The 25,870-nt window shown below is 46.1% G+C and overlaps 1 protein-coding gene across 1 annotated transcript in view; it reads right to left on the reverse strand.

The window, feature by feature from the left end:
• The window catches only part of DIS3L2 (DIS3 like 3'-5' exoribonuclease 2), a 285,986-nt gene that overhangs the window by 13,101 nt on the left and 247,015 nt on the right, over nucleotides 1-25,870 (reverse strand). The window contains exons 15-16 of the mRNA XM_033958227.1: nucleotides 11,454-11,637; nucleotides 9,922-10,008 (exon numbers count right to left, since the gene is read on the reverse strand). Of these exons, the coding sequence (XP_033814118.1) occupies nucleotides 9,922-10,008; nucleotides 11,454-11,637 (271 nt within the window). The remainder of the gene's footprint in view (nucleotides 1-9,921; nucleotides 10,009-11,453; nucleotides 11,638-25,870) is intronic.

Genomic DNA, 25,870 nt, shown 5'->3' on the forward strand with positions numbered 1-25,870 from the left:
GACAGCTCAGACCTGCCAGAAAATTTTGCCACCGTCAAGCAATCCTCTCCCCCCTCCCCCGGCAGTGATGCCCATTCCATCCCACTGCTGCCCCCTCCCCCCCAGCAGCAGGAGAGATACTCACTCACTCCCACCGCCAAGCAAGCCCCCCCAGCACCCTCCCCCGGCAGCGGGATACCCACTCTCTCCCACCGCTGTCCCCCCCCCCCCTGTACCTCCAATGACCCCCCTCCCACCCTTATCTTGTTTATGAAGGCCAGAGGGATGCCTCCTGCCTCCTACCTCTGGCCAGTAGGCCCGCCTCTTCAAAATGGTGGACCTTCCCCTCCCTGGTGGAACTCACTTGTGGAGCAAATACGGAGATGTGGTGAAAAAGGCACATTTAGGAAATTGCTTAACACACAATTATTTGTAAATGTCTTTTTCTAGACATTGATTCCTCTTGACATCTGACATTTTGAAATTCTGTATGTTAATTGTTTGCATAGGCCTTTTTGGAATCGATTTTCCTGTTGCTGATATTTTGAGAACTTGTTTATTTATGTTTATGTGTTTTTATTTTGTTTATAAATTTATGTATGTGATATCATGTAAACTGTTTAGGCGGTATATAAATTTTTTAAAAAAATAAACAAATGTGCTGAGCAGGGGCCTAAGGATCCGATTGGCCCAGACGCTTCAGACCCCTCCTGTGGGAGCCATTTTGTAAGAGGCAGGCCTCTCAGCTGGAGTGGCTAGGCATCCTTCCAGCTGAACATTGTGAATAAGGGAGGGAGGGGTGGGGGATCATCGAGGAGTGTTGGGCAACAGCAAGAGGGAGGGGGTATCTTTCCTGCTGCAGGGTAGGGTGGGTAATAGTGTCGGGGGATTGTGCAACATTGTGGGAGAGAGTGGACATCTCTCCAGCCGATCTCTTTTTTTTTTTTTAATTTGCATGGGGGGTTCTGAGCTGTCAAACCTTATTTTCCTGTCAGTGCCTGAGCCAATCAGCGCTCATCAGAAAGTAACATAAGAATTGCCATCTCTGGATCAGACCCTAGGTCCATCAAATCCAGCAATCAGCACAAGCGGAAGCCCCACCAGGTGTACCCTGGCATAGTTTTAGTCCCCGTATCACTCTAAGCTTCTCATAAGGAGATGTGCATCTAGTTTACCCTTAAATCCTAGAACGGTGGATTCCACAATTACCTCTTCTGGGAGAGCATTCCAGGTGTCCACCACTCGTTGCGTGAAGCAGAACTTCCTGATATTTGTCCCAAACTTGTCCCCCCTTAGCTTCAGTCCATGTCCTCTTGTCCGTGTCACATTAGACATTGTAAATAATTTTTTTCCTGCTCTATTTTGTCGATTCCTTTCAGTATTTTGAAAGTCTCGATCAGATCCCCTCGCAGTCTCCTCTTCTCAAGGGAGAACAACCCCAGTCTCTTAAGTTGTTCCTCGTAATCCAGGTTCTCCATACCTTTCACTAGCTTTGTTGCTCGTCTCTGCACCCTCTCCAGCAGTTTTATATCCCTCTTTAGGTATGGAGACCAATGTTGGACGCAGTATTCCAAGTGTGGTCTTACCATCGCTCTATAAAGCGGCATTATTACTTTCTTCATTCTACTCGTGATTCCCTTCTTTATTATGCTTAGCATTCTATTTGCATTCTTCGCTGCCGCCGTGCATTGCACAGACGGCTTCATGGTCCTATCAATTAGTACACCCTGGTCCTTTTCCTGTTCGGTTTTTCCCAGAGTTGCACCTGACATACTATACTTGTGTTCCTTATTCTTTCTGCCTAAGTGCATCACTTTGCATTTTTCCACATTAAACTTCATATGCCATTTGTCTGCCCATTTCTCCAATCGACTCAAGTCGCTCTGGAGTTCCTCACTGTCCTTCTGTGATTTGATTGCCCGGCATAGCTTTGTGTCATCTGCAAACTTGATGATCTCACTGGATGTTCCATCCTCTAGGTCACTGATGAAAATATTAAATAAGATGGGCCCAAGTACCGATCCCTGGGGTACACCGCTAGTCACATTCTCCCAGTCTGAGAACTTCCCATTTATGCCCACTCTCTGCCTTCTGTTCTCCAGCCATTTGCATATCCATCTTAGTATATCTCCTTCTATTCCATGGCCTTGCAGTTTCCTGAAAAGTCTTACATGTGGAACCTTGTCGAACGCTTTCTGAAAATCCAAGTATACAATATCCACCGGTTCTCCATTATCAATTTGTTTGTTCACTGTCTCAAAAAATTGAAGTAGGTTCGTCAAACATGACTTCCTTTTCCTGAATCCATGTTGGCTGGCTCTCATCAGGTCGTGTGTGTCTAAGTGCCGGATTATGCTACTCTTGATCAGTGCCTCAACCATCTTCCCAGGGACTGAAGTGAGACTCATAGGTCTATAGTTACCTGGCACTCCTCTCGACCTTTTTTAAAATATCGGCGTGATGTTCGCTATCTTCCAGTCGTCCGGTATCTGTCCTGTTTTGATGGACAGGTTGGCAAGATTTTGCAATAGTTCTCCGATTTCCACTTTTAGCTTTTTCAAGACTCTTGGATGAATTCCGTCTGATCCAGGAGATTTGTCACTTTTGAGTTTGTCGATCTGGCAGTAAATCTGGTCCAAGTCCACTTCCACTGTGGTGAGGATGTCCTCTGTTACTCCTTTGAACACTTTCACTGCTTCTGGAATTGTTGCAGTGTCCTCCTTCGTAAAGACAGACGCAAAGAAGGTATTTAGTCTGTCTGCAATTTGTTTGTCTTCCTTGATGTACCCTTTCCTTCCCTGGTCGTCCACGGTCCCACCGCCTCTTTTGCGGGTTTTCTCCCTTTCACATACCTAAAGAAGGGCTTGAAGTTTTTGGCCTCTTGCGCTATTTTCTCCTCATAGTCCTCTTTGGCATCCCTCACCGCCTGTGACACTTCTGATCCTCTTTGTGTTTGTTCCAAGTTTCGGTTGTTTTCGTGCATTTCCATGTTTTAAGGAGTCCTTCTTTTCTTTTATGGCTTCCTTCGCCTCTTTAGTAAGCCATGCCGGCTCTCTTTTGCCTTTAGTTTTCTTTGCTTTGGACATCCGCGGAATGTAGAGTCTTTGTGCTTCCGTGATAGTATTTTTCAGAAGGGACCGTGCCTGTTCTACCGTTTTGACTTTGCCCATCTTTTTCTTGATCCGTTGTTTCACCATGGCTCTCATGCTATCGTATCTTCCCCTTTTAAAGTTTAAAGTCATGGTTGAGGTTTTAGTACCTTTTCCCCTTCCTGACATTGAGCTTGAAGTTGATCATGTTGTGATTGCTCGTCCCCAGCGGGACCGTGACTTCTACTTCCTTTGCCGGCCCCGTAATGCCATTTAGAACCAAGTCCAAGGTGACGTTTCCTCTTGTTGACTCTCCCACCAATTGTTCCAGGAAGCAGTCCCCTAGCACTTCCAGGAACTTTGCCTCCTTGCCACAATTAGAGGTTTCCAGGTCCCAGTCTATCCCTGGAAAATTGAAATCCCCCAAGATTATGACATTACCTGTCCTACAATCGTGTTTAATTTCCTCTATCATTTCCGAGCCTGCCTCCTCCCTCTCTCCTGGCGGTCGGTAGTAAAGGCCAATCCTTGTGTCAGCATCATTGTGTCTGGGAATCTTTATCCAGAGGGATTCCAGCTTCTCTTTCTCTTCCATCATAGTCTCTCTCACAGATTCTATTCCTTCCCGAACATATAGAGCAATACCTCCACCTTTCTGCCCCACTCTATCTCTTCTGTACAGTTTGTATCCCTGTAGTACTGTATCCCATTTGTTTTCGTCATTCCACCAGGTTTCTGTTATGCCAATGATTTCCAGTTCGTCATTTTTTTGCTATTGCTTCTAATTCTCCCATTTTGTTTCTCAAACTTCTAGCGTTCGTATACATACATTTGAGTTCCCTTTGTGTTACCTTCTTGGACTCTTTAAGCTTAGCAGTCTCCCCTGGTTCTTTCACTGTATCCTTTTCTGCTCCTGCGTTGTCTCTCTTATTTGCTTTATGGTCATCCCCTCCTGTGTCTGAATAGTTGTCTGTAGTTCCCTCTTCGGGACATCCTGTCGCCCAGACCATCGACTGGTGGTCGACTGTCGGCTTTCCCCTGTCCTTTAGTTTAAAGCCTTCTCGATGGCCTTCTTCATGTTGCCTGGCAATACTCTTGCTCCTTCCTCGTTGAGGTGCAGTCCGTCCTTTCTGTAGTACTTGCTTCTTCCCCAGAACATTGTCCAGTTGCGCATGAAGTCAAAGCCTTCCTCTTCGCACCATCATCTCATCCAGGCGTTGATCGCTTGCAGTTCCCCTTGTCTCCTTCCACCTGCTCTTGGTACTGGGAGGATCTCGGAGAAGGTCACCTTCACCTCCCTGATCTTCAGTTTTCTTCCGAGTGAGCGGAGCTGGCCCTTCATTTCTTCCCTGTCATCCTTCTGTCCCCTCACATCATTGGTTCCCACGTGGATAAGCACAGCAGTGTCCTCTCCCCCTGCGCTGTCTATGATCCTGGAGATCCTGTTGGCCACATCCTTCACTCTTGCTCCTGGCAGGCAGGTGACGATTCTATCCTCTCTCCCTCCTGTGGTGTAGCTGTCCACATGCCGTACAATGGAGTCTCCCACGATGATCCCATCTTCTTTATTCGATGGTTCCTTGGGGGTCGTAAGTCCACATCCATAGTATAGGACCAATCTTCTCCCTCCTGCGATACTCCTGAAGTTGTTTTCTGCTCTTCGGGTGGGAGGGGGTCCCCATGCAGTCTCCCTCTTACTCCTGGTGTGTGATCGCTCCTTATCTCAGCTTCCTTTTCTCCAGAATTTGCAGGGGTGTCTTCTCTTCTCTCATCTAGGCCTTCTTCCTGAGTTGTTCGGGAACAGTTCTCCACATGCTGCTGGTGGGCTTCCTCAATGTATCTTTCTAGTTTCTTAACCTCTTTGTTTGGACTGAACTGAACTAGAAGCTTCTCCTGTTCGCGGATTTCTTCTTCAAAGGTGAGGAGTTCTTTTAGTTCCAGCACTGTCTCCTCTAGCATCCGGACCTGCCGTTTCAAGCAATCCAGCTCCATGCAACGACTGCAAATGTATGCCCTAATCCCCAAAGGGAGGTAGTCATACATATTGCAGCCGGTGCAGAAAACTGGAAAGCTCATCTTCTGGCTTCCTTGAGTATCCATCTCCTGTCCCCCTTCTGAGTTGTTTGAGCGAATCAGTTGTGGACCTTCTGTCTCTGTCATCTGGATGTTTTCTGGCTTCCTGATTTCTACCTTCCTGTTTGCTGTGAGTCTACTAGGGTTACTGTTTGTTCTGAGTCCGTTAGTGTTACTGTGTTAGTGTCTGTGAGTGCTCGTTTCCCCTCTAGGTGTGTGGTATGTTAGGGAGTGAGTGCCCTGCTGTGTAGCTAGCTAAAGACTAGGACTTGTAGCTGCCTTCCTGCTTGTTGTGAGTCTGCTGGTGTTATTGTTTGTTCTGAGTCTGCTTGTGTTACAGTGTTGGAGTCAGTGAGTACTGTTTCCCCTCTAGGTGTGTGGTATGTGAGGGAGTGTGCCCTATTGTGTAGCTAGCTAAAGTCTAGGATTTGTACCTACCTTCCTGCTTGGTGTGAGTTTTGTTGGTGTTACTCTGCTGGTGTCCGGGTTTCCCGGCTCCTTCTATGGCTCCTTCGCTAAGGTGAGCGCCGAATGGCGGTGCGTCGTTGACTCCTCCCCCTTATAAGGGGGAGTTCGGCGTTGCCTTGCCGATAAGGTGGGGGTGGGCGGAGCTTACTCTCGCCGCTGCCCCGAGCTTTCCTTCCTTCTCTGCCTCCTAGTGATCCCTTTTTCTCCTCTTAGCCTGCTCTTAAGACTCGTCTCTCTCCCCTTCTCCTCGCTGCTCCTCCGCTCTCCCTCTCCTAGCTCGAGCCGCGTAAGGCTGATCAGAAAGTAAGGCTACGACAGCTCAGACCTGTCGACAAATTTTGGCCACAAATATGGCACAACAAGGTTAGGGAATCACTTGGAAGTGCTCATTTTAATATTAATCACCTCGTTGTAATCAGAGATGGCTAGGAAACTCAGAAAAGACCACGGTAAGCCATTTTGATAATCTGCCGCTAAAATACATGCACGCTAAACCATCTGGAACCAGTTTAACGAGCATGTTAAATGAATATTTTAGTTTGGAGAATCTTCCCCTCAGTTTCTAATCACAATTTCCTTCTTTTCTATCTTACTCTGAATATCTAGTTGGCCTTTCTTACCTCTCTCCATTTCTTGTTCTCTCCAAAATTCAACTGCAACTCTTACCATTCTGGCTTAAATTTCCACTTTCCCTATCTCTTCAGCGCTTTCTCTCATTGCTTCCCTTAGCCTTTACCTCCCTCCCAGTGCAGTTTCAGCTCAGTCATCCCAACGTTAACCATCTTTCATGACTGCTACCATAGCTTCAATTCATCATTCTCCTTCTCTGACTTGTTACTCTCAACAAACATCCTTAACGAGCCTCCAGACTCAACTGCTTTCCCTCAGTACTCCCTGCTCCTCTGTATTCCTCCATTGCCTCTTCCAGCCTCAGTGATTTCTTCCGGTTGAATCATGTCCTCACCTCTTAGTACCCCCCCCAAAAAAAAGGCTCAGCTGCTAACAGATAACTGACAGTATCTATTGAGAAGCTGACAGAGCACATGCACCCACGATTCCATTGCCACTTCTGCTAACTTTCAAAAACCAATGGTTTATTCAGAGGGCAGCAGCCCTAATGCAGATGCTGTCAGATTATTTTCTATACTTGGTGGTTTCATGGACACTAGTGGCCTGTGAGCCATATTTTAGGGATCTCTGTTTTCAAGGACCAACACAGAAGCTTGTAGCACATTTATTTATTCATTCCAATTTTTAACCCGTCCTCCCAAAGGAGCCCAGAACGGGTTACAAAGTAAATCCATAATAATTGAGAGAGGACAGAGATAACATAATTTACATAAATTATAGACATAAAACATATGCACTAAGTAGCATCTGGTGAGATTAGGTGGCATAGGTGCATGACTTTAAGGTGTTGGGTTTGTAAAGAGGAAGGTTCACATCTAAAGGGGAGATGCGTGTGGTCATGAAAATTGTGAGAGAAAGAAAGATGGACAGTGAACTCATGCTCCATCGCTTAGAAGCCTGATAAGTGATTTAATCAAAGTTTAAATACAACTTGAAAACTTTTATAATTTTTCAACTGTGAAAATATTGTAATACCATTGCCCTTACTCCTTTCCCTCTCTCCTTCAGAATCCATCACGTGTGCCCTTGGCTTGAAAAAGCTGAAACCAGATCCACCCTAGAGCTGGTCGCATGCTGTGATTGCTCTGTGCATACACCAGGCGCCTGTTAGGGGGAAAGGGTCTATGAAAAGTCAGACTGTAATTATCACTGTGGTGATGGGCGATGGAAAACTGAGTCAAGGGGCTCCCGAAATGCTCTCTTTTCACATCCTGGGAAGCAGCAGTCAATAGGCTGTAAAAATACAAACTGGAAAGACAACCGCAGCTCCTACAACCAAAGTTCCTTTTTCTCATTTTGAAGCAGAACATTTCAGTTTCACCTCATGAAGAGGACAACTCTCAAAAGTTGGTCAAAGAAAAAACTGTCTGTTATAAGGTTTCACCAACAACTTGTTTATTGATCCTTGTTTCCATAGTTTTAAATATAATGAAGGATGCTAATTCCAAAGTTCAAAAGCCTGTGGGCAGCCCTATATCTTGATTATGTCCTCAAAAGACATAAACAGGCCAGATTTTAATGAATAAGCATGAATAGTCAATTAGTAAAACATGGTGAGAATACTACCTGATAGCTTCACCTCAATTGACACCCTATTAAAATGAAGCTAAATTAATGCCTACACACTCCTAAATCATTACTTAAATCATATAGACTCAAAAATCCATTTATAAACCATAACATTTAGATAAATAATTACAAAAATTGTTATCAATTTTAATCTCAATAACCAACTAAACTCATAAATCACATTCACTTTATATTCCTCAAACATACAAATCCGCATTACAAATTCATTTAACCCAACTTGGAGGACTCAACAGATCTAGGGGTGGGGAGGATTCCCTAAAGTCAGTGATTGTCATGATCGCTGCTAACTGACCCGATTCACTAAACGGCCCATCACATGTTTTTCTCCAGGGTCGCCCATTTTTCGATCCAATCCATCCCATGCAAATTAGTAAAAACCCCATGCAAAATAGCCACTTACATCGCCTGGCTATTTTACTGATCCTAAAACCCGATTGCTGTAGACCTGTTGGTAACGGTGTTACCGACAGGTCTGCCTGGTTTGTTTGTTTTTTCTTCAATGGCACAGATATTTTGCATGTAAGGAAGTCCCCGATTGGCTCAGATGCCATTGGCTCAGGTTGTTTAAGGCTCCTCCTATGGGAGGGACCTTAAACAACCTGAGCCAATCAGAGCCTGAGGCCCCTCCCTGGATGCACCGGGAAGGGGCCTAAGGATCTGATTGGCCCAGATGCCCCAGAGGAGGGGACGCCGCTCTTAGAGAATGGCTATAGCTATAGTTCAGGCTCCTCTTTCCTTTCCACAATCCTCTTACGATTTAACAGCTTTAAACAACTTTGTGAACAGCAAATTTACTAGTTATTCCCATCACTAGATCATTGATAAATATGTTAAAAAGCAGCAGTCCCAGCACAGACCCCTGGGGAACCCCACTATTCACACTTCTCCATTGAGAATATTGACCATTTAAACCCAATTCTCTGTTTTCTGTTTTTCAACCAGTTCTCAATCCATAAAAGGACATTACATCCTATCCCATGACTTTCTAATTTCCTCAGAAGGCTTTCACGAGGTACTTATAAAATAACGTTTGAAAATCCAAATACACAATATCAACCAATTCACCTTAACCCATATGTTTGTTCACCCCTTCAAAGATTGGTGAGGCAAGATTTCCCTTGCCTAAAACCATGCTGACTTTCTCTCATTAATAAATGCTTACGTATATGATCTGTCATTTTGTTCTTTATAATAGTCTCTACCATTTTGCCCAGCACCGACATCAGAGTCACCGGTCTATAATTTCCCAGATCACCTCTGGAACCCTTTTTAAAAATTGGCGCCACTTTGGCCATCCTCCAGTCTTCCGGTACTAAGCTGGTTTTTAAAGAAAAATTACAAACTAGTAACAATAGCTAACTATCCCTAATCATACTCTCTCTAAACGACACCACACAATGTGACACTGGTCAATGAGCCTTTTCCAGAGTAGCCCCCAGCTCTGGAATGCAATCCCCAAAAGTAATCATCCAACGCAAGACTCTCTCTACTTCAGGAAGCAGGTAAAAGCTTGGCTCTTCTCCCAGACTCTAGGCTGTCTATTACCATGTTTTATTGTGTTGACATGGTATGAACTATAGAATATTTTTAGCGCTGTGATTGTTTATTGCCTATAATCTGGCTGATTCTCGCTGAATACTACCTTGGGTGGATTTTTTCATAAACATGGTACATCAATCCCAGTAAATAAATTGTATTTTCTGATTTATTTTGCAGGTTTTGCCCTGGCTTGTTTTTTTGTTTCCCCAATGTGGGTTTCCCCTCTCATCCAGCTCATCTACTGCAGAGAAGCACATGCTCTCTTGTGTGCCTTTGAGCCAGCAACAAGGACCTGCTGTTTTTATGCCTGGAATTCCCTTCCCACAAGCACCACGTTCCTTCTTTCTGCAGCTTAAAAGGTCAGAGGAAACCAAGCCATTGAACGTAGAATAGGCACAAAGAATCAAGTTCAAAGTGGTTCCAAGTTGGTGAGCTGGCAGAAATTCATTATTGCTTCTTTACTGTCACACTGGAGACTCAAACACGTAAAGTCACAGGGATTTGTTTCCTATACTGGTCGGGAACATACGTTAAACACAGGAAGCCTTCTTACCTGCATGGGTCGAGAGCACATGTTGGTCATCACTTCCTTTCGAGCTGATGCATATTCATCTGTCCCAATTGCTTCATTCAAGCTTTTCTGGAAAAGCAAAAAGATAGAAACAGCATAGTTAGTAGTGTAGTCTTTATGTCTTGGTGTCTTGCCTTCTTTGCCCTGAACAGCTTGGCCTGCAGGATCTGATAGTTAATTACCTGTCTGCTTTAAATCTGAACATGGCCTCTGGAAGAAAAGGGAAGCTCTCTGGGAAGGGAGAGATCTAGAAATACACAGCAGAACAAAGCATGCTTTGTACCAAAGGCAGAGCCTAAAAAGTATGGGAGAGTTGAAAAGATAGAGAGTGCTTCCCCCGCAGGTGGGAGATGCTCACCCATGTCCAGGGGCAGTTGTTCTCTTAGGATATCAGCACAACTGTGAATGCCACTAATGTCAGTACATTTAGACCCAGAAGGAAATACATTCTATTAATAAGCTCAAAGTCATGGTCAAATGGCTCAATTTATTGAATTAATGCCCCAATATTCACCCATGGGAGGTAGCCCAGAAATTCAAAGCCAGGGCCATATCTGGCTACTGCCATTGAATTTTGGGTTTAAAGTATGCTGCTGTGGACTTAGCCAGTCAAGCTGATATTCATTAACTGGTTGGTTAAGGCCTAACAGCCAAAGATAAAGCTGCTTTTTAGACGGGTCTATCTGGCCGTGTGCCTTAGCCAGCCCGCCCTGGAATATTGGCAATCACCAGCTGTGTTGCTCAACATAGCTGGTCACCCGGATATTCAGCAGGAAGTAGCCAGGTATCTCTTGTTGAATATCAGTGAGTAGCCGGCTAAGTGGGACGTAGACAGTTGGGAGTTCTTTCCAGCCAGCTAAGTACTGCCAGAATATGTTTAGTTTTACTGAAGATGGTGTTCAAGACCACAAGAAGCAGCTCTTGACAGAAGCAGGAAGTGGTCACTTTGCCTTTTGTCTTATGTTAGGTGATTTTTAAAGTCAATTTCTGTGGATAAAACACTTTTATTAATATAAATTAATCTTTCCAAACAGCCCCCCTTCAAAGTGGATAAAACTGCGTTTTATCCCATTGTCACCGTGTATAGTGGCAATTAAAAACCACACACACGTGTGTCCATGTCGAAGACAGTGAGGCATTACAGCTACAACAGAGACCAGGATAGCGGTGTGTGCAAAGTAGTGTTATACACAGTGGCGTAGTTGTTCACTGCCGCAACAAGAACTTCAACGTGCTCCTTGCGACCCCGTCGTCTCTCTTGCTGACATCACCTCGTATGTGCAGCACCTGGAAGTGACATTAGTGGGAGAGACGATGCTGTTACGAGGAGCATGTTAAAGTTGTTACTATGGCGGTGAATTAGAGATATGGGTGCACGCATGGGAAAAGGTGTCGGTGCCCCCACCAGCATGGCGCCTGGGGCAAACTGCCCCCTCTGTACTACACCACTGGTCCTTGCAAATGTAGAAAGTGGTGCTGTGCAGGGCCCATGTTGAACCTGGTGCAGTACTCACGTGGAGCGCTCCAGCACTACGGAAGTCAATGTTTAAGCCCATCTGCACACAGAACGCCATCAGGTCTTCAAGCATTTTCGTCTGTGGTGGTGGATGGCGACGCAGCAGTGCCTGACCCTGAAAGGAGCGATAGATTTTGTGGGCAACTGCCATGTTTGCCAAAAGCATGAACTCTTCAACTAGCCTACAAACCAAGAGAGAATGCGGATCAGACAGGGACTTGCAAACTTTGCAACATAATTAACGTAATGTTAGGAGACTGCTTCACGTTTTCTGATCCCTCTGTAGGAATATGAAGAACCGCTGCACTTGATAAAGGTGATGCTAAAACATGAGGCGGGAGAGGGAGGGAGGAAGGTGTCAGTAGAAAAAAGCTCAGCTGGTTTTTAAATTCCTTCTCAAAAATTGAATTCTTATCAAATCTTATTCAAATGTTGATGAATAAATGATATCAAAGGAGGGTTTTTTTTTGAGCATTATGATTAAGGGTATTAGGGATTATTTTGTACCCCTCCTTGACATACAAGAATCAAATTGCAAATTTTTGGAAGAAAACCATGCATATGAGACAGTTGAGATTGGTGAAATCTCATTTTTACCATGTTACTATGTATTTGTGATTCAGATGTTGATATTATCAAAACTCAGTTATTTTAATTCTTTGTAGTTGAACTTAAACTCAAAAAAAACGGTATAAATTTAAAAAAATTGCAGCAGATTCAAAATACTGCAGTGAGATTGACATATGGTCTGAAGAAATATGATAATGTTTCTATATTTTATAAGAAACTTTGTTGGCTGCTTATAGAGACATGTAAAGCATTTAAAACTGTTTGTCTAATGCATCATATTATACAGACAGAGGCTTCCGATCGTCTCACTTTGTTCTTTTCACATTACATTACAGATTTCTATTCCGCCATTACCTTTCGGTTCAAAGCGGATTACAAAAAGAGTTATGGAAGAAGGGTTACAACGTTAGATCAGAGAAGGTTTCCAAGAGAGGGAAAAGTAGGATCTGGGGTTAGGGAGGGGATGGTAAGAGGGGGGTTAAGCTTTATCATGGTATTAAGCTTTATTAAGGGATTTCTTGAAGAGTATAGTTTTTATTTCCTTTCTGAACATCTTGTAGTCTGGGGTTGTTGTCAATAGGTTGGAGACTTGGTTGTCTATCTTCGCTGCCTGAGTGGCCAGTAGTGCATTGTATAATTTTTTCCGTTTTACTTCTTTGATTGGGGGGTAAGTGAATGGGGTGTGTGTTTTTCTATGCCTGGTAGAGGTGGTTTGGATGAGGCGGTCATTTAGGTAGGTTGGGCTGTCTCCATTTATAGTTTTAAATAGTATACAGTAGAATTTAAATTGTATTCTTTCCTGGATTGGAAGCCAATGAGAATTGATGAATGCCTCAGTAATGTGATCATGTTTTTTCAATGAATAGACGAGTCTCAGAGCTGTATTCTGTAGTTGTTTAATCCCATTTTAATTCACATTTGCATTATTCATCTATTTTAATTTAGTTATTTATAAAATGCCTATTAATTGTGCTCAGGACCTTGAATTTACTGCGAGCGATGTCTACCACGAACTATCAAAGCTAAAAGTAAACAAAGCTATGGGCCCAGATAATCTACACCCCAGAGTACTTCGGGAATTGAGGGATATCCTGGCAGAACCATTAGCCGAGCTTTTCAATCTTTCCCTAAGCAAGGGAATAGTCCCCTTGGACTGGAAAACTACCAACGTTATTCTGCTCCACAAAAAGGGATGCAGGTCTGAGGCTGAAAATTAAAGACCGGTGAGCCTCACATCAATAGTGTGTAAACTCATTGAAACATTGATAAAAAACAGATTGGATGAAATTCTGGATGATGAAAAATTAAGGGATCCACACCAACATGGCTTTACGATGGGAAGATCTTGTCAATCCAATTTGATAAGCTTCTTTGACTGGGTAACAAAGAAACTAGATGAGGGAGAATCCCTGGACAAAGTGTATTTGGACAAAATGAATGCAATGGGCCTAGGAGTAACACTGACTGCATGGGTAGAAGACTGGCTTAGTGGCAGGCTTCAAAGGGTAATGGTAAATGGTATTCTCTCAAAAACATCAGAAGTGAACAGTGGAGTACCACAGGATTTAGTCTTGGGCCCAATACTATTTAATATCTTTATAAGAGATCTGCCTCAGGGACTTCGTGGCAAAATTACATTATTTGCAGATGATGCTAAACTATGTAACGTTGTGGGCAACGCAGGAGAACCAGGCAGCGCAACCATGCCCAACTCTATGACGCAAGACCTGCTTTTACTGGAACAATGGTCTAGTATTTGGCAACTGAATTTTAATGCCAAAAAATGTAAGGTAATGCACCTTGGAAGCGGAAATCCTTGCAGAACATACACCCTGAATGGTGAAGACCTAACAAGAACTGTAGCAGAACGGGACTTAGGAGTAATCATCCGGGAAGATATGAAAGCTGTCAATCAGATAGAGAAAGCTTCAACAAGGGCTAGACAAATGCTGGGTTGCATCAGAAGGAGCTTTATTAGCCGTAAACCTGAAGTTATACTGCCGTTATACAGATCCATGGTGAGACCTCATCTTGAGTACTGTGTTCAGTTTTGGAGGCCACATTATCAAAAGGATGTGAAGAGAATGGAGTCAATTCAGCGGATGTCTCAGGACTTAAAGATCTCCCATATGAGGAACGTCTGAACAGACTGCGCTTATATTCTCTCGAGGAGCACAGAGAAAGGGGGGACATGATAGAAACATTCAAATACATCACAGGTCGCATTGAAGTGGAGGAAGAAATCTTTTTTCTTACCGGTCCCACAGCGACAAGAGGACACCCACTAAAGCTCAGAGGGGGAAGATTTCATGGGGACACCAGAAAATACTTCTTCACCGAAAGGGTAATTGATCGATGGAATGGTCTTCCACGACAGGTAGTCGAGGCCAGTAACACGCTTGACTTCAAGGGACGATGGGACAGACTGGTGGGGTCGCTTAAGAGGAATACCTAATAGATGGATTCTCAAGGGAGGGAGGGAAGCTTAATAGATGGATTCTCGAAGGAGGGAGGGTTCTTGAGTGGCAGACTTGTTGGGCCGTCAGCCCTTTTCTGCTGTCATGCTCTATGTTTCTATGTTTACATTCAGGAAAGACAAGGTAGAAAGAAAAGGAGGAGGAGGAGCGTTATATGTTAAAGAACATATTAAAGCCACATAATTGCAGGATCTGCAGGGCAAGGAAGAGGCCCTGTGGATCAATCTGGAAAGGGAATGGTGAATATATTTACATTGGTGTGATATACCTGTATACCTGTAGGCCTCCTTCACAGACGGAAGAAGTGGACAGAGATTTAATAAGTAGACATTCAGAATACAGTATATCTAAAAAAGGGAAGTCTTGCTAATAGGTGATTTTGAACATGCCGGATGTTGATTGGTGTCTTCTAGAAGTAGGGAGATTCTGGATTCTGGTAAGCAATAAGAGGTTAGCTTTTATAAACTACAAAAGATCGCAGAAAGAGGAAGACAGGCAAAAATATTTTGAAAAGTTGAGAGGCTGGTCTTGTAGTCGGGAAAGCAAAGATGTAAATGGAAGAAAAAATAGCTGACATGGTAAAATAGGGAGACAAGACATTTTTTAGATATATTAGTGATAGGAAGAAGTGCAAACGTGGCATTGTGAGACTAAAAGGTGAGGGGGGGGGGGTGAATATGTAGAAGCTGATAAAGAAAAGGCCACATTGCTTAACAGATATTTCACGGCTGAAGCACTGGGAACGGGACCGCAGAAGACAAACATGAATAGGGATGGAGGAGTAATAGACCCTGATTGATTTTCAGAGGGTTGTGTTCGTGAAAAGCTAAAATAAAGGTAGACAAAGCAATGGGGCCGGGATGGTGAATATCCTAGGGTGCTAAAGGAACTTAGGGAAGTTCTGGCAACTCCGCTGACTGACCTTTTCAATGAGTCTCTAGAGTCAGGAGTGGTATCGGAGGACTGATGAAGGGCGGATGTAGTCCTTCTCCACAAAAGTGGAAGTAAGGAAGAAGTAGAGAATTACAGGCCAGTAAGTCTGACTTCTGTGGTATGCAAATTAATGGAAACACTTTTAAAACAGAGAATGGTCAAGTTTCTGGAATCCTGTGGATTACAGGACCGGAGGCAACATGGATTCACTAGAGGTAGGTCTTGTCAGACAAATCTGATAAATTTCTTTGACTAGGTGACCAGAGAATTGGATAGAGGATGTATGCTAGATGTGGCGTATTTATTTTTTTTTATTTTTATTTTTTTTCAAATTCTTTATTCGTTTTCAATCTTACATCAAGTGCACAAACAATAAAACAATACAATTAAACACATCACTTGACAATCTTTCTGATTTATCTTACAATACATGAAATTACCACCCTCCCCTCCCATCATTCCTCTATTATTATGTGGTGTATTTAGATTTTAGCAAAGCCTTTGACAGTGTTCCACACAGACGTCTAATAAATAAACTGAGTGCCCTCGGGATAGGTCCCAAAGTGACAGGCTGGGTCAAGAACTGGTTGAGTGGAAAGCGACAGAGAGCAGTGATAAATGGAGATTGCTCTGAGGAAAGTGATGTTACCAGTGCCTCAAGGTTCTGTTCTTGGGCTTGTTCTTTTTAACATTGTTATAAACGATATTGCTGAAGGGTGTCAAATAAGATTTGCCTTTCCGTGGATGATACCAAAATCTGCAATAGAGTAGACATCCAGGATGTTGTGAATAACATGAAGAAAGACCTGACTAAGCTTGAAGAATGGTTTGAAATTTGGCTGCTAAAATTTAATGCTAAGAAATGCAAGGTAATGCATTTGGGCTGCAAAAACCCGAGGGAACGGTATAGATTTGGGAGTGAAGAGCTTATGTGCATGACAGAAGAGCTAGACTTGGGTATGATTGTATGTGATGATCTTAAGATGGCCAAACAGGTTGAAAAGTTGACGGTGAAAGCTAGAAGGATGCTAGGTTGCACATAGATAGGTATGGCTAGTAGGAAAAAGGAGGTATCGATGCCCCTGTATAAGACTTTGGTGAGACCTCATTTAGAATATTGTGTACAATTCTGGAAGCCACACCTTCAAAAAGATATAAAAAGGATGGCGTCGGTCCAGAGGAAGGCTACTAAAATGGTATGTGGTCTTCATCATAAGGTATATGGGGACAGACTTAAAGATTTCAATCTGTATACTTTGGAGAAAAGGCAGGAGAGGAAAGATATGATAGAGCCATTTAAATACCTACGTAATGTAAATGCGCATGAGTCGAGTCTCTTTATTTGAAAGGAAACTCTGCAATGAGGGCATAAGATGAAGTTAAGAAGTGATAGGCTCTGGAGTAATCTAAAGAAATACTTTTTTACAGAAAGGGTGGTAGATGTGTTGAATAGTCTCCCGGAAGAGGTGGTGGAGACAGAGACTGTGTCTGAATTCAAGAGGGCCTGGGATAGGCACATGGGATCTCTCGCAGAGAGAAAGAGATAATTGTAACTAGATGGGCCATTTGGCCTTTATCTGCCATCATGTTTCTATTTGTCCCTATCTATCTCTGTGGACTCACAATCTATCTAATGTATGAACTGGGGCAATGGGGGATTAAATGACTTGCCCAGGGTCACAAGGGGCTTGAACCCACTCCTTCCTCAATCTAATAGACTGAGTAGTAGATTTTTATTCCAGTTTCCCCCTTTTAGAGGTACAAGTTTTAAACGCCAATTTAATTCTTGTTTTACATATGCTGCTAGTTATTTGGAATGATTTACCTATACAAATAAGACATGATCGAAACGTTTAAGTACCTCACGGGACGTGTCGAAGTGGAAGATGATATTTTCTTTCTCAAGGGACCCTCGGCCACAAGAGGGCACCCGCTCAAACTCAGGGGCGGAAAATTTCATGGCGACACCAGAAAGTATTTCTTCACAGAGAGAGTGGTTGATCATTGGAACAAGCTTCCAGTGCAGGTGATCGAGTCAGACAGCGTGCCAGACTTTAAGAATAAATGGGATACCCATGTGGGATCCCTACGAGGGTCAAGATAAGGAAATTGGGTCATTAGGGCATAGACAGGGGGTGGGTAAGCAGAGTGGGCAGACTTGATGGGCTGTAGCCCTTTTCTGCCGTCATCTTCTATGTTTCTATGTTTCTAAGTTAGTTATTAGAAATTTCATAGAATGCTGAAAACATAGATTGTAAGGTTAGTACATTTAGTTAAAGAATTGTAAGGACATCTTTTTATCCAAGAAACTGTATTTTTCCATAGAATTATTGTGGCTTCTTTTTAATGTAAATTGCCTTGAATTAAATGGTATTAGAGTGATTCAGAAATCTTGTAAATTAATTCAAATGGAACAGACGCTTATACCGATGCTATCAATTTAACCACCCATGGAGTCCTAGGCAAACATTTATGGATGGGCTGCCAATCCTTCGCTCCCCTGCTAGTTATGGCGCCTCCTACTTAAAAAAGGAAACAAAATGCATCATAAAAGTACACAACAGCACTGTCTAGGCTGGGCCCTGATGGCTCTGCAAGTTCTACCCCTCAGAAACAGAAGGGGTAGGTCCAGTAAAGCCATCCATGCTGCAGGAGCGCCAAACCTTCAGATTTCCCCTTTTTTGCTGGATGCAGCAGGGGTTGATGGGTAGCAAAGCAAGGAACACAATGAACAAAATGCACAGGAGCCAAGAGTAGCCCATCCCAAAGAGTGAGATTTACCACCCAGTGACCGAGACTGAAATCTAGTGAAGGTGGTTTTCCTTGGGGTATAAATTTGACATGGTAAAAGAGGGACTGAGGTCTGAGGAAGGCTCACTCAATAATGGAGATTTGCAAACATTGCTATAAGGATGCAGCTGTATTCACAGATCCAGCTGCCACTCGTCACAGACAAGGGGGAAAGCATGCCATTTTCCAAGGTGAGAGAGAATGTGTGTATGGTCTCTGACCTGAACGAGAAGGGTGCCTATAAGAGGACTCCTCCCATATTCAGCCTGTGGTAGTCAGCAGTTTTCGGCTGCTGCCGTCAGTATCCCTGGATGTTCAATGTTCAGGCCACGTCTGGGCACTGGCAATGAATATCCGGCTACACATAGGCAAATAACATTTATCTCGTTAAGTGTGACATTCAGAGGTAGGGGGGCATGGCAAAGTCACCACTACCTGGGCTCAGCTCATAGCATTTTGCAAGAACAAGAAACACCAGCAGAGGTTCTTAAAGTAAAGGAGCTCCTTTCTGAGAAACCCAGGTAGTTACAAAAGCCTTCGTCAGCACTGGAGTGGGAAATGAAAGGCCATGATGCCAGCCTTAGCAGCCTCCTCTGAGTCCTGCCAGTCTCTGTCTTATTTAGGACTCCAGCCATTAGAAGCTTCATGAAGATACAGGGAAATACTTTTAAAACAATAGGAGGAATTTTTTTTTCACTCAGAGAATAGTAGTAGGTTGTGGTAAGAGTAGATAGCGTAGCTGGTTTTAAGACAGGTTTGGACAAATTCCTGGAGGAAAAGTTCATAGTCAATTATTAAGGCATGGGGAAGCCTCTGGTAGCATAGAATGTTGCTACTCTTTGGCTTTTGGCCAGGTACTAGTGACCTGGATTGGCCACTGTGAGAATGGGCTACTGGGCTTGATGGACTGTTGGTCTGACCCAGTAAGGCGATTCTTATGTTCTTATGATTTTGTGCCACACAATATTGTTCTTAATAAATGGGAAATACTACTCTAGTATACTGTAGTTTATAAGTTTAAATGATCAGATATACCAAAACTAACATGAGAAGCCTGAATAAAGATCTGGGCTTGGAAATAATGCAGAAAATTCTGTTTATCACCCATTAAATCCCATCACCTCTTTCCCCATCATTGGAATTCTTTCAGCATTAACACCTTTTGCTCATTCTGTCCTGGACCTTTTACCTCATGAAAGTTAGTCCAATCAATGCAAAAGTATCATTTTACATATTTTGCTTTTTAATGTTACAAAGTAGAACCTGCTCTCATGCGATATACCAGCAGATGGCGGCCTAGACCACCGTATAACGACTGACCTAGGTTATAGTCTCATTTTAGCTGCACACCACAGGCTTTCAATCTGTATGCTAACAAAGAAAAAGAAACTCTGGCTCTCTCGGGAATCTAAACGCAGCAGTGCATACACTACATAACATAGAAGCTTAGATTTTACATAGCAGAAGACATTATCATAGATGCCACCAGGAAGGACTGCACCTATATTACATATAGGGCAACTTTCAAAGATGTACAAGACATTTTATCCATTTAATTGGGGTGGGGAAGGAGGGAACATTCTAGATAGGATCAGAAAATGACACATAGAGTTCATTTTTTTTCTACTCTTCATGAAACTCTACCTGTGCAAAAACTAGGTGGAAGTCGATGCGGACAGCTTTTCAAGCAAACTTGGTTGAAGATTTCAAGTTTGCTGGTGCTGCACCACGCATGTGTGTGCCTTCCTGCTCCACTAGAGGGCGCATCCCCTCCTTGTGGTCTTCAGTTCAGATAGCTAGCAAAGAAGCCAACCCCGGGGAGGTGAGAGGGTTGCGGGAATATCTGCCTGCTGTCCCTGGATAACACCTGTTACAGTAAGTAACTGTGCTTTATCCCAGGACAAGCAGGCAGCATATTCTCTACATGTGGGTGACCTACAAGCTAACCAAAAAAGGGATGGAGGGAAGTTGGCAATTTAGGAAAACAGATTACGCAAAACCGACTGGCCAAACCGGCCGTTGCTCCTGGACAGTAATGAGAGGTGAAGGTATGAACCGAAGACCTGGTGGCAGCCTTGCAGATCTCCTCAATTGGCGTGGACCTGAGGAAAGCGACAGAAGCTGCCACTGCTTGGATTTTATGTCCCGTGACCCGACCATGCAGCGAGAGACCAGCCTGAGCGTAGCAGAAGGAAATACAAGCAGTAAACCAGTTGGACAATGTGCGCTTGGAAACAGGACGTCCCAACCGATTAGGATCAAAAGACAAGAACATTTGAGGAACCTTCCGATGAGACTGGGTGTGTTGGAGATAGAACGCCAACACCCTCTTACAGTCAAGAATATGAAGCGCCGTTTCACCAGGATAAGAATGGGGTTTCAGAAAAAACACCGGAAGAACAATAGACCGATTAAGGTGAAAATCTGACACCACCTTAGGCAAGAACTTGGGATGAGTGCAGAGGACCACCTTGTCATGATGAAAAACATTAAAAGGAGGGTCCGCAACCAAAGCCTGTAGTTCACTAACCCTGCGAGCAGAGGTGAGGGCAAGCAGGAAGATCACTTTCCAAGTAAGGAACTTCAGATGAGCTTTGTCCATGGGCTCAAAAGGAGGTTTCATCAATTGAGCGAGAACCACATTGAGATCCCAAACCACAGTGGGGGGCTTGAGAGGAGGATGGACATTCAAGAGACCCCTCATAAAACAAGAAACCAAGGGGTGGACAGAAAGCAACTTCCCATCCAGCTGCCGATGGAAGGCGGCAATCGCACTAAGGTGTACACGAACAGAATTGGTCTTGAGGCCAGACCGAGACAAATTCAGTAAATATTCCAAGACTGAAGGTAAAGAAGCAACAAAGGGTCCACCCGATTAGAAGCACACCACGTGGCAAATCTAGTCCACTTCTGGGCATAACACTGCCTCGTAGAAGCTTTCCGAGAAGCTTCCAGAACATCCCTAACCGATTGGAACAACTCAAGGGAAGGAGTCAGGTGGAAAGGAACCAAGCCGTCAGATGTAGAGACTGCAGATTGGGATGCAACAGCGAACCCCGACTCTGAGACAGCAGAGAAGGAAACACAGGCAAAAGCAGAGGATCCCTGACACTGAGTTGAAGGAGCAGGGAGAACCAGGGCTGCCGAGCCACCGAGGAGCGATCAGAATCATGGAGGCGTGGGCCGACTTGAGATGGACAAGCATCCTCAGAATCAACGGGAAGGGAGGAAACGCATACAGGAACCTGCTCATCCAATCCAAAAGGAACGCATTGGCCTCGAGACGGTCCGGGGAGAACACCCTGGAGCAGAAAGAGGCAGCTTGTGATTGAGGGGGGAAGCGAATAGATCTATCTACGGAGTCCCCCACCGAAGAAACACCTGACGCAGAGTCTGCGAATAAAGAGACCATTCGTGCGGCTGCAGGAGGCGGCTTAACTTGTCCGCCAGGCAGTTTCGCTCGCCCTGGATGTAAACCGCACGAAGAAAGACATTGTGGCGCAACGCCCAATTCCAAAGGCGCAGAACCTCCTTGCAGAGAGACAGGGAACTCGCACCTCCCTGTTTGTTGACGAAATACATCGCCACCTGGTTGTCCGTGCATACCAGCACTACCTGATCCTGAAGTAAATGGCAAAAGGCCACCACCGCATTGTAAATGGCCCGAAGCTCCAACATGTTGATGTGGCAACGACGGTCCGCACTCAACCAAAGGCCCTGCGTACGCAGCCCATCGAGATGCGCCCCCCAAGCATACGCCGAGGAGTCCGTTGTCAGGACACGGTGATACTGAGGAGCGAGAAAGAGCAACTCTCTGGAAAGATTGGAAGAGATGGTCCACCAACGGAGCGAGCGTTTCAAGGAGGGAGTCACCGCAATGTGATGAGAAGCGGGATCCCGATCCTGTCGCCACTGAGAGGCCAGAGTCCATTGAGGGACCCTTAGATGGAGGCGTGCGAATGGCGTGACATGCACGGTAGAGGCCATGTGACCCAAGAGGACCATCATCTGCTTGGCCGAGAGCGAAGCCCGTAGGGAAACCTAGCACTAGCATGGCCTGCCGAGGAGGAGGCAGGAATGACCGGAGGCGAACCGTGTCCAGCACGGCCCTGATAAACTGGAGGGATTGAGAGGGGCACAGCTGGGACTTTGGGAAGTTTACCTCGAACCCCAGACTCTGAAGGAATGTAATAGTCTGTCAGGTCACTGAGATAACCCCCTCCCTCGACTGGGCTTTGATCAGCCAGTCGTCATGGTAGAGGAAGACCTGAAGGCCCCGGGACTGTAGGGCCGCCGCCACCACCACGAGATACTTCGTGAAGACCCGTGGAGATGAATCGAGCCCGAACGGGAGGACCCTGTATTGGAGATGAAGATCTCCCACCTGAAAACGAAGGAACCGGCGACAAGCTGGATGCACCGGAACATGAGTGTAAGCTTCCTTCAGATCGAGGGAGCATAACCAGTCCCCCTCGTCGAGCAAGGGATACAGAACGGGAAGGGAGAGTATCCGGAACTTCTCCCGAACCAGAAACTTGTTGAGCCTCCGGAGGTCCAGAATCGTCCGGAGGTCCCCGGTCTTTTTAGGGACCAGGAAGTACCTGGAGTAAAACCCCCACCCCCTCGCATAGGCGAAGAAGCGCCCGGGCCTCCAGAAGGAGCAAGGGGAGCTGCACCCGATTGGAAAGAGACACGCCAGGAGGATTGTCTGGCAGTAACTCCCGGAAGTTCAAGGAATACCCCTCCCGGACCACGGTCAGAATCCAAGCATCCGAGGTAATACAAGCCCAGAGGGGGTAAAAGGCTCGGAGACGGCCTCCAATGGAAAGGGGGGCAGAAACCATCGCGGAGGGGACCAGCCCCCATCCGCTCAGCCCGTCAAAAAGACAGCGCCGGCATAGACACCGCCGGGGTCTGAGGCTTCAGAGGAGCCCGCTGCTGATGCTGCCGGCGAGGAGGCGGGCGTGAGAAAGCAGGGGTAGACTTCTGCGGGTACCTACGGAGCGGCAGCCGATAGGCCTTAGAAGGAGTGGGCTTTGGCTTAGGCCACACCAAAGCAGCAAAGGAACGCTCATGCTCCGAGAGGCGCTTAGTGGCCGCCTCGATCGAGCCATCGAAGAGCTCATTCCCCAAACAGGGCAGATTGGCCAAGCGGTCCTGCAGGTTGGGGTCCATGTCCACGATGCGGAGCCACGCAAACCGGCGCATGGCTACTGCAAAGGCGGAAACCCAGGAGGAAAGCTCAAAAGCATCGTAAGCTGCATGGAAGAGGTGCAAACGAAGCTGAGAAAGAGTGTCCACCAACTGCCCAAACTCCGCCTGGCAGGAGGCGGGCAAATCACCCTGAAAGGCGGGCAGGGACTTGACCAAGACCTTAAGATACGATGTAAAGGTAAAATTATAGTTCAAGACCCTGTTGTCCATCACAGAATTTTGATAAAGACACCTGCCAAATTTGTCCATGGTCCTCCCCTCCCATCCCGGAGACCCTAGAGGGATGGGACTTCTTAAGCGAAGATTCCACCAACAGGGATTGGTGGGACAGTTGAGCCTTTTCAAATCCCGGGCACGAGACAGTCCAGTACTTGATTCCATTTTTGACGGAATAGCCGGGACCGCATAGGGGGTTTCCAAATTCTGGAAGAATGCTTGGCGCAAGACCGGGTTCAATGGGAGCCGCAGAGACTCCCAAGGGGGACGCGACAGGTCCATCTCTGCCAGAAACTCCTTGGTATATTTGGAGTCGCCTGGAGATCAAGATCGAGCACCCTCCCCATATTCTGCACGAACCTCGTAAAGGAGGGGCGACCCTCGGACAGACCCCCGGGGGGGGGGGGTCGAACGAGACCGAGGCGCCGCCGAGAAGGAGGGAGAAAACTCCTGAGAATAATGAAGCGGCCGATCAGTATCACCCTGGCCCGAGCCCGAGCTGAGGGAACGCGGCGGGGTCGAGGACTGGCAGCACTTCGAGGACTCCCGAGGCGAAGACCCCGGGGTCCGAGGCACCGCAGCCCGCTGACGCCGAGGAGACAAGCCCCGGGAAAAAGCGGGAGAACCCCTCGAAGTCGGGGCCTCCCGGACCGGAGCCCCGAACCGGGAAGACGACTTGAACAGCCGGGGGTTGGACAGGGACAACTCCAAAACCCGGAGAGCCCCTGCAGTCCGAACACCCGGGGACTGACCCCGTCTCAGGGTAGAGTCCCGGGGGCGCTTTGCCGAATGTCGAGACGGGGTCGAGGCATGCTCCGACCGGTGCTTCGACGTCGGGCGCACTGAAGGTGAAGAACGCCCCGAGGCGAGGAGTCCGAGGAAGAAAGGCGCCGAGACCGATGCACCTTGCCCCCAGGGGCTTCAACACGACGCTCAGGCTGGTCTGCACGTGAGGTCGAGGCCGGGGCCAGGTGGGCCAACACCGAGGAGAGCTCCGAGGATATCATGGCCCGAAGCATATCCTGGAAAACGGGCACGGACACCATAGCAGGCAAGTCAGTTGCAGCGGTGCATTCCACTGAGGGCGACCTCAAGGATGAGTATTCCCTTGAGGTGGACGCACGCTTGGAGGGCTTAGTATGCCTCGACGAGGCCGGGAGCAGCGCCCCGCCACCATGAACGGCCGGAGCCTCCGAGGTTGACTTCTTCGCCGGCGCAGACCCTGAAGAAGTAAGAGGGGACTCACCCGGAGCCGAAGGCTTCGCAGTCGAAACGGCGCCCTTCGAGGCCGAAGTCTTCGCCGAGGCCGACGTCGAGGCCGAGACCAGGGCCGAAACAAGGGCCTGCTCTTCCGCAAAAAGATCTGCCGTGTGGGCCAGACGACGATGCAGGGCATGCGTCTGAAAAGTGGCACACCGGGGGCAAGAGTCGGTCGGATGATCAGCCCCCAGGCACATGATGCACAACGATGAGGTTGGTAATAGACTGGAGCCGACCACACTGGGTGCACTTTTTAAAACCGGACAAAGGTCGGGACATAGAGAAAAAACAGGCCGCGGCCGATCGAGGCCAGGCGGCCATGGCAAACTGGAAGCCCCCGGATGTCAAACTGAAGAAAAACAACAAAATGCACTATACAAAGAAACAAACGAGGCGCACAGCGACTCCGGTCCAAAAAAACAACGAGGCCGTGGTGCTAGAAAGGCACTATCACATGGAGAAAAAACAAACAGGACTTTCTGGCTCTGCGGAAAACTAGAAACTGAAGACCACGAGGAGGGGATGCGCCCTCTAGTGGAGCGGGAAGGCACACACATGTGTGGTGCAGCACCAGCAAATTTGAAATCTTCAATCAAGTTTGCTTGAAAAGCTGTCCGCGTCGGGGCTCCGTGGATGACGTCACCCACAGGTAGAGAATATGCTGCCTGCTTGTCCTGGGATAATTTGAATTATTGCATGACCCAATAGATAATTTATTCTAAGGGACTTAAAGTAAAAATGATATGGTTTTACAATTCTGCTTGGAGTTAAAGTATATTAATTTGATGGATTTAAAAGTGAATTTCTGATGTGGTCTTTGAGCCAGCACAGCCATCTGTTCAGAAAGGTGTTAAATGCCCCATTCAATAGAGCACAAAAGAAAGGACTGAGCCATCACCTTCAGAAAATGTTAAGTACATAAAACAAAAGACATGGCCAGGGTGGATACCAGAGC

The sequence above is a fragment of the Geotrypetes seraphini genome, chromosome 9 (assembly GCF_902459505.1).
Source record: "Geotrypetes seraphini chromosome 9, aGeoSer1.1, whole genome shotgun sequence".
Lineage (NCBI taxonomy): Eukaryota > Metazoa > Chordata > Amphibia > Gymnophiona > Dermophiidae > Geotrypetes > Geotrypetes seraphini.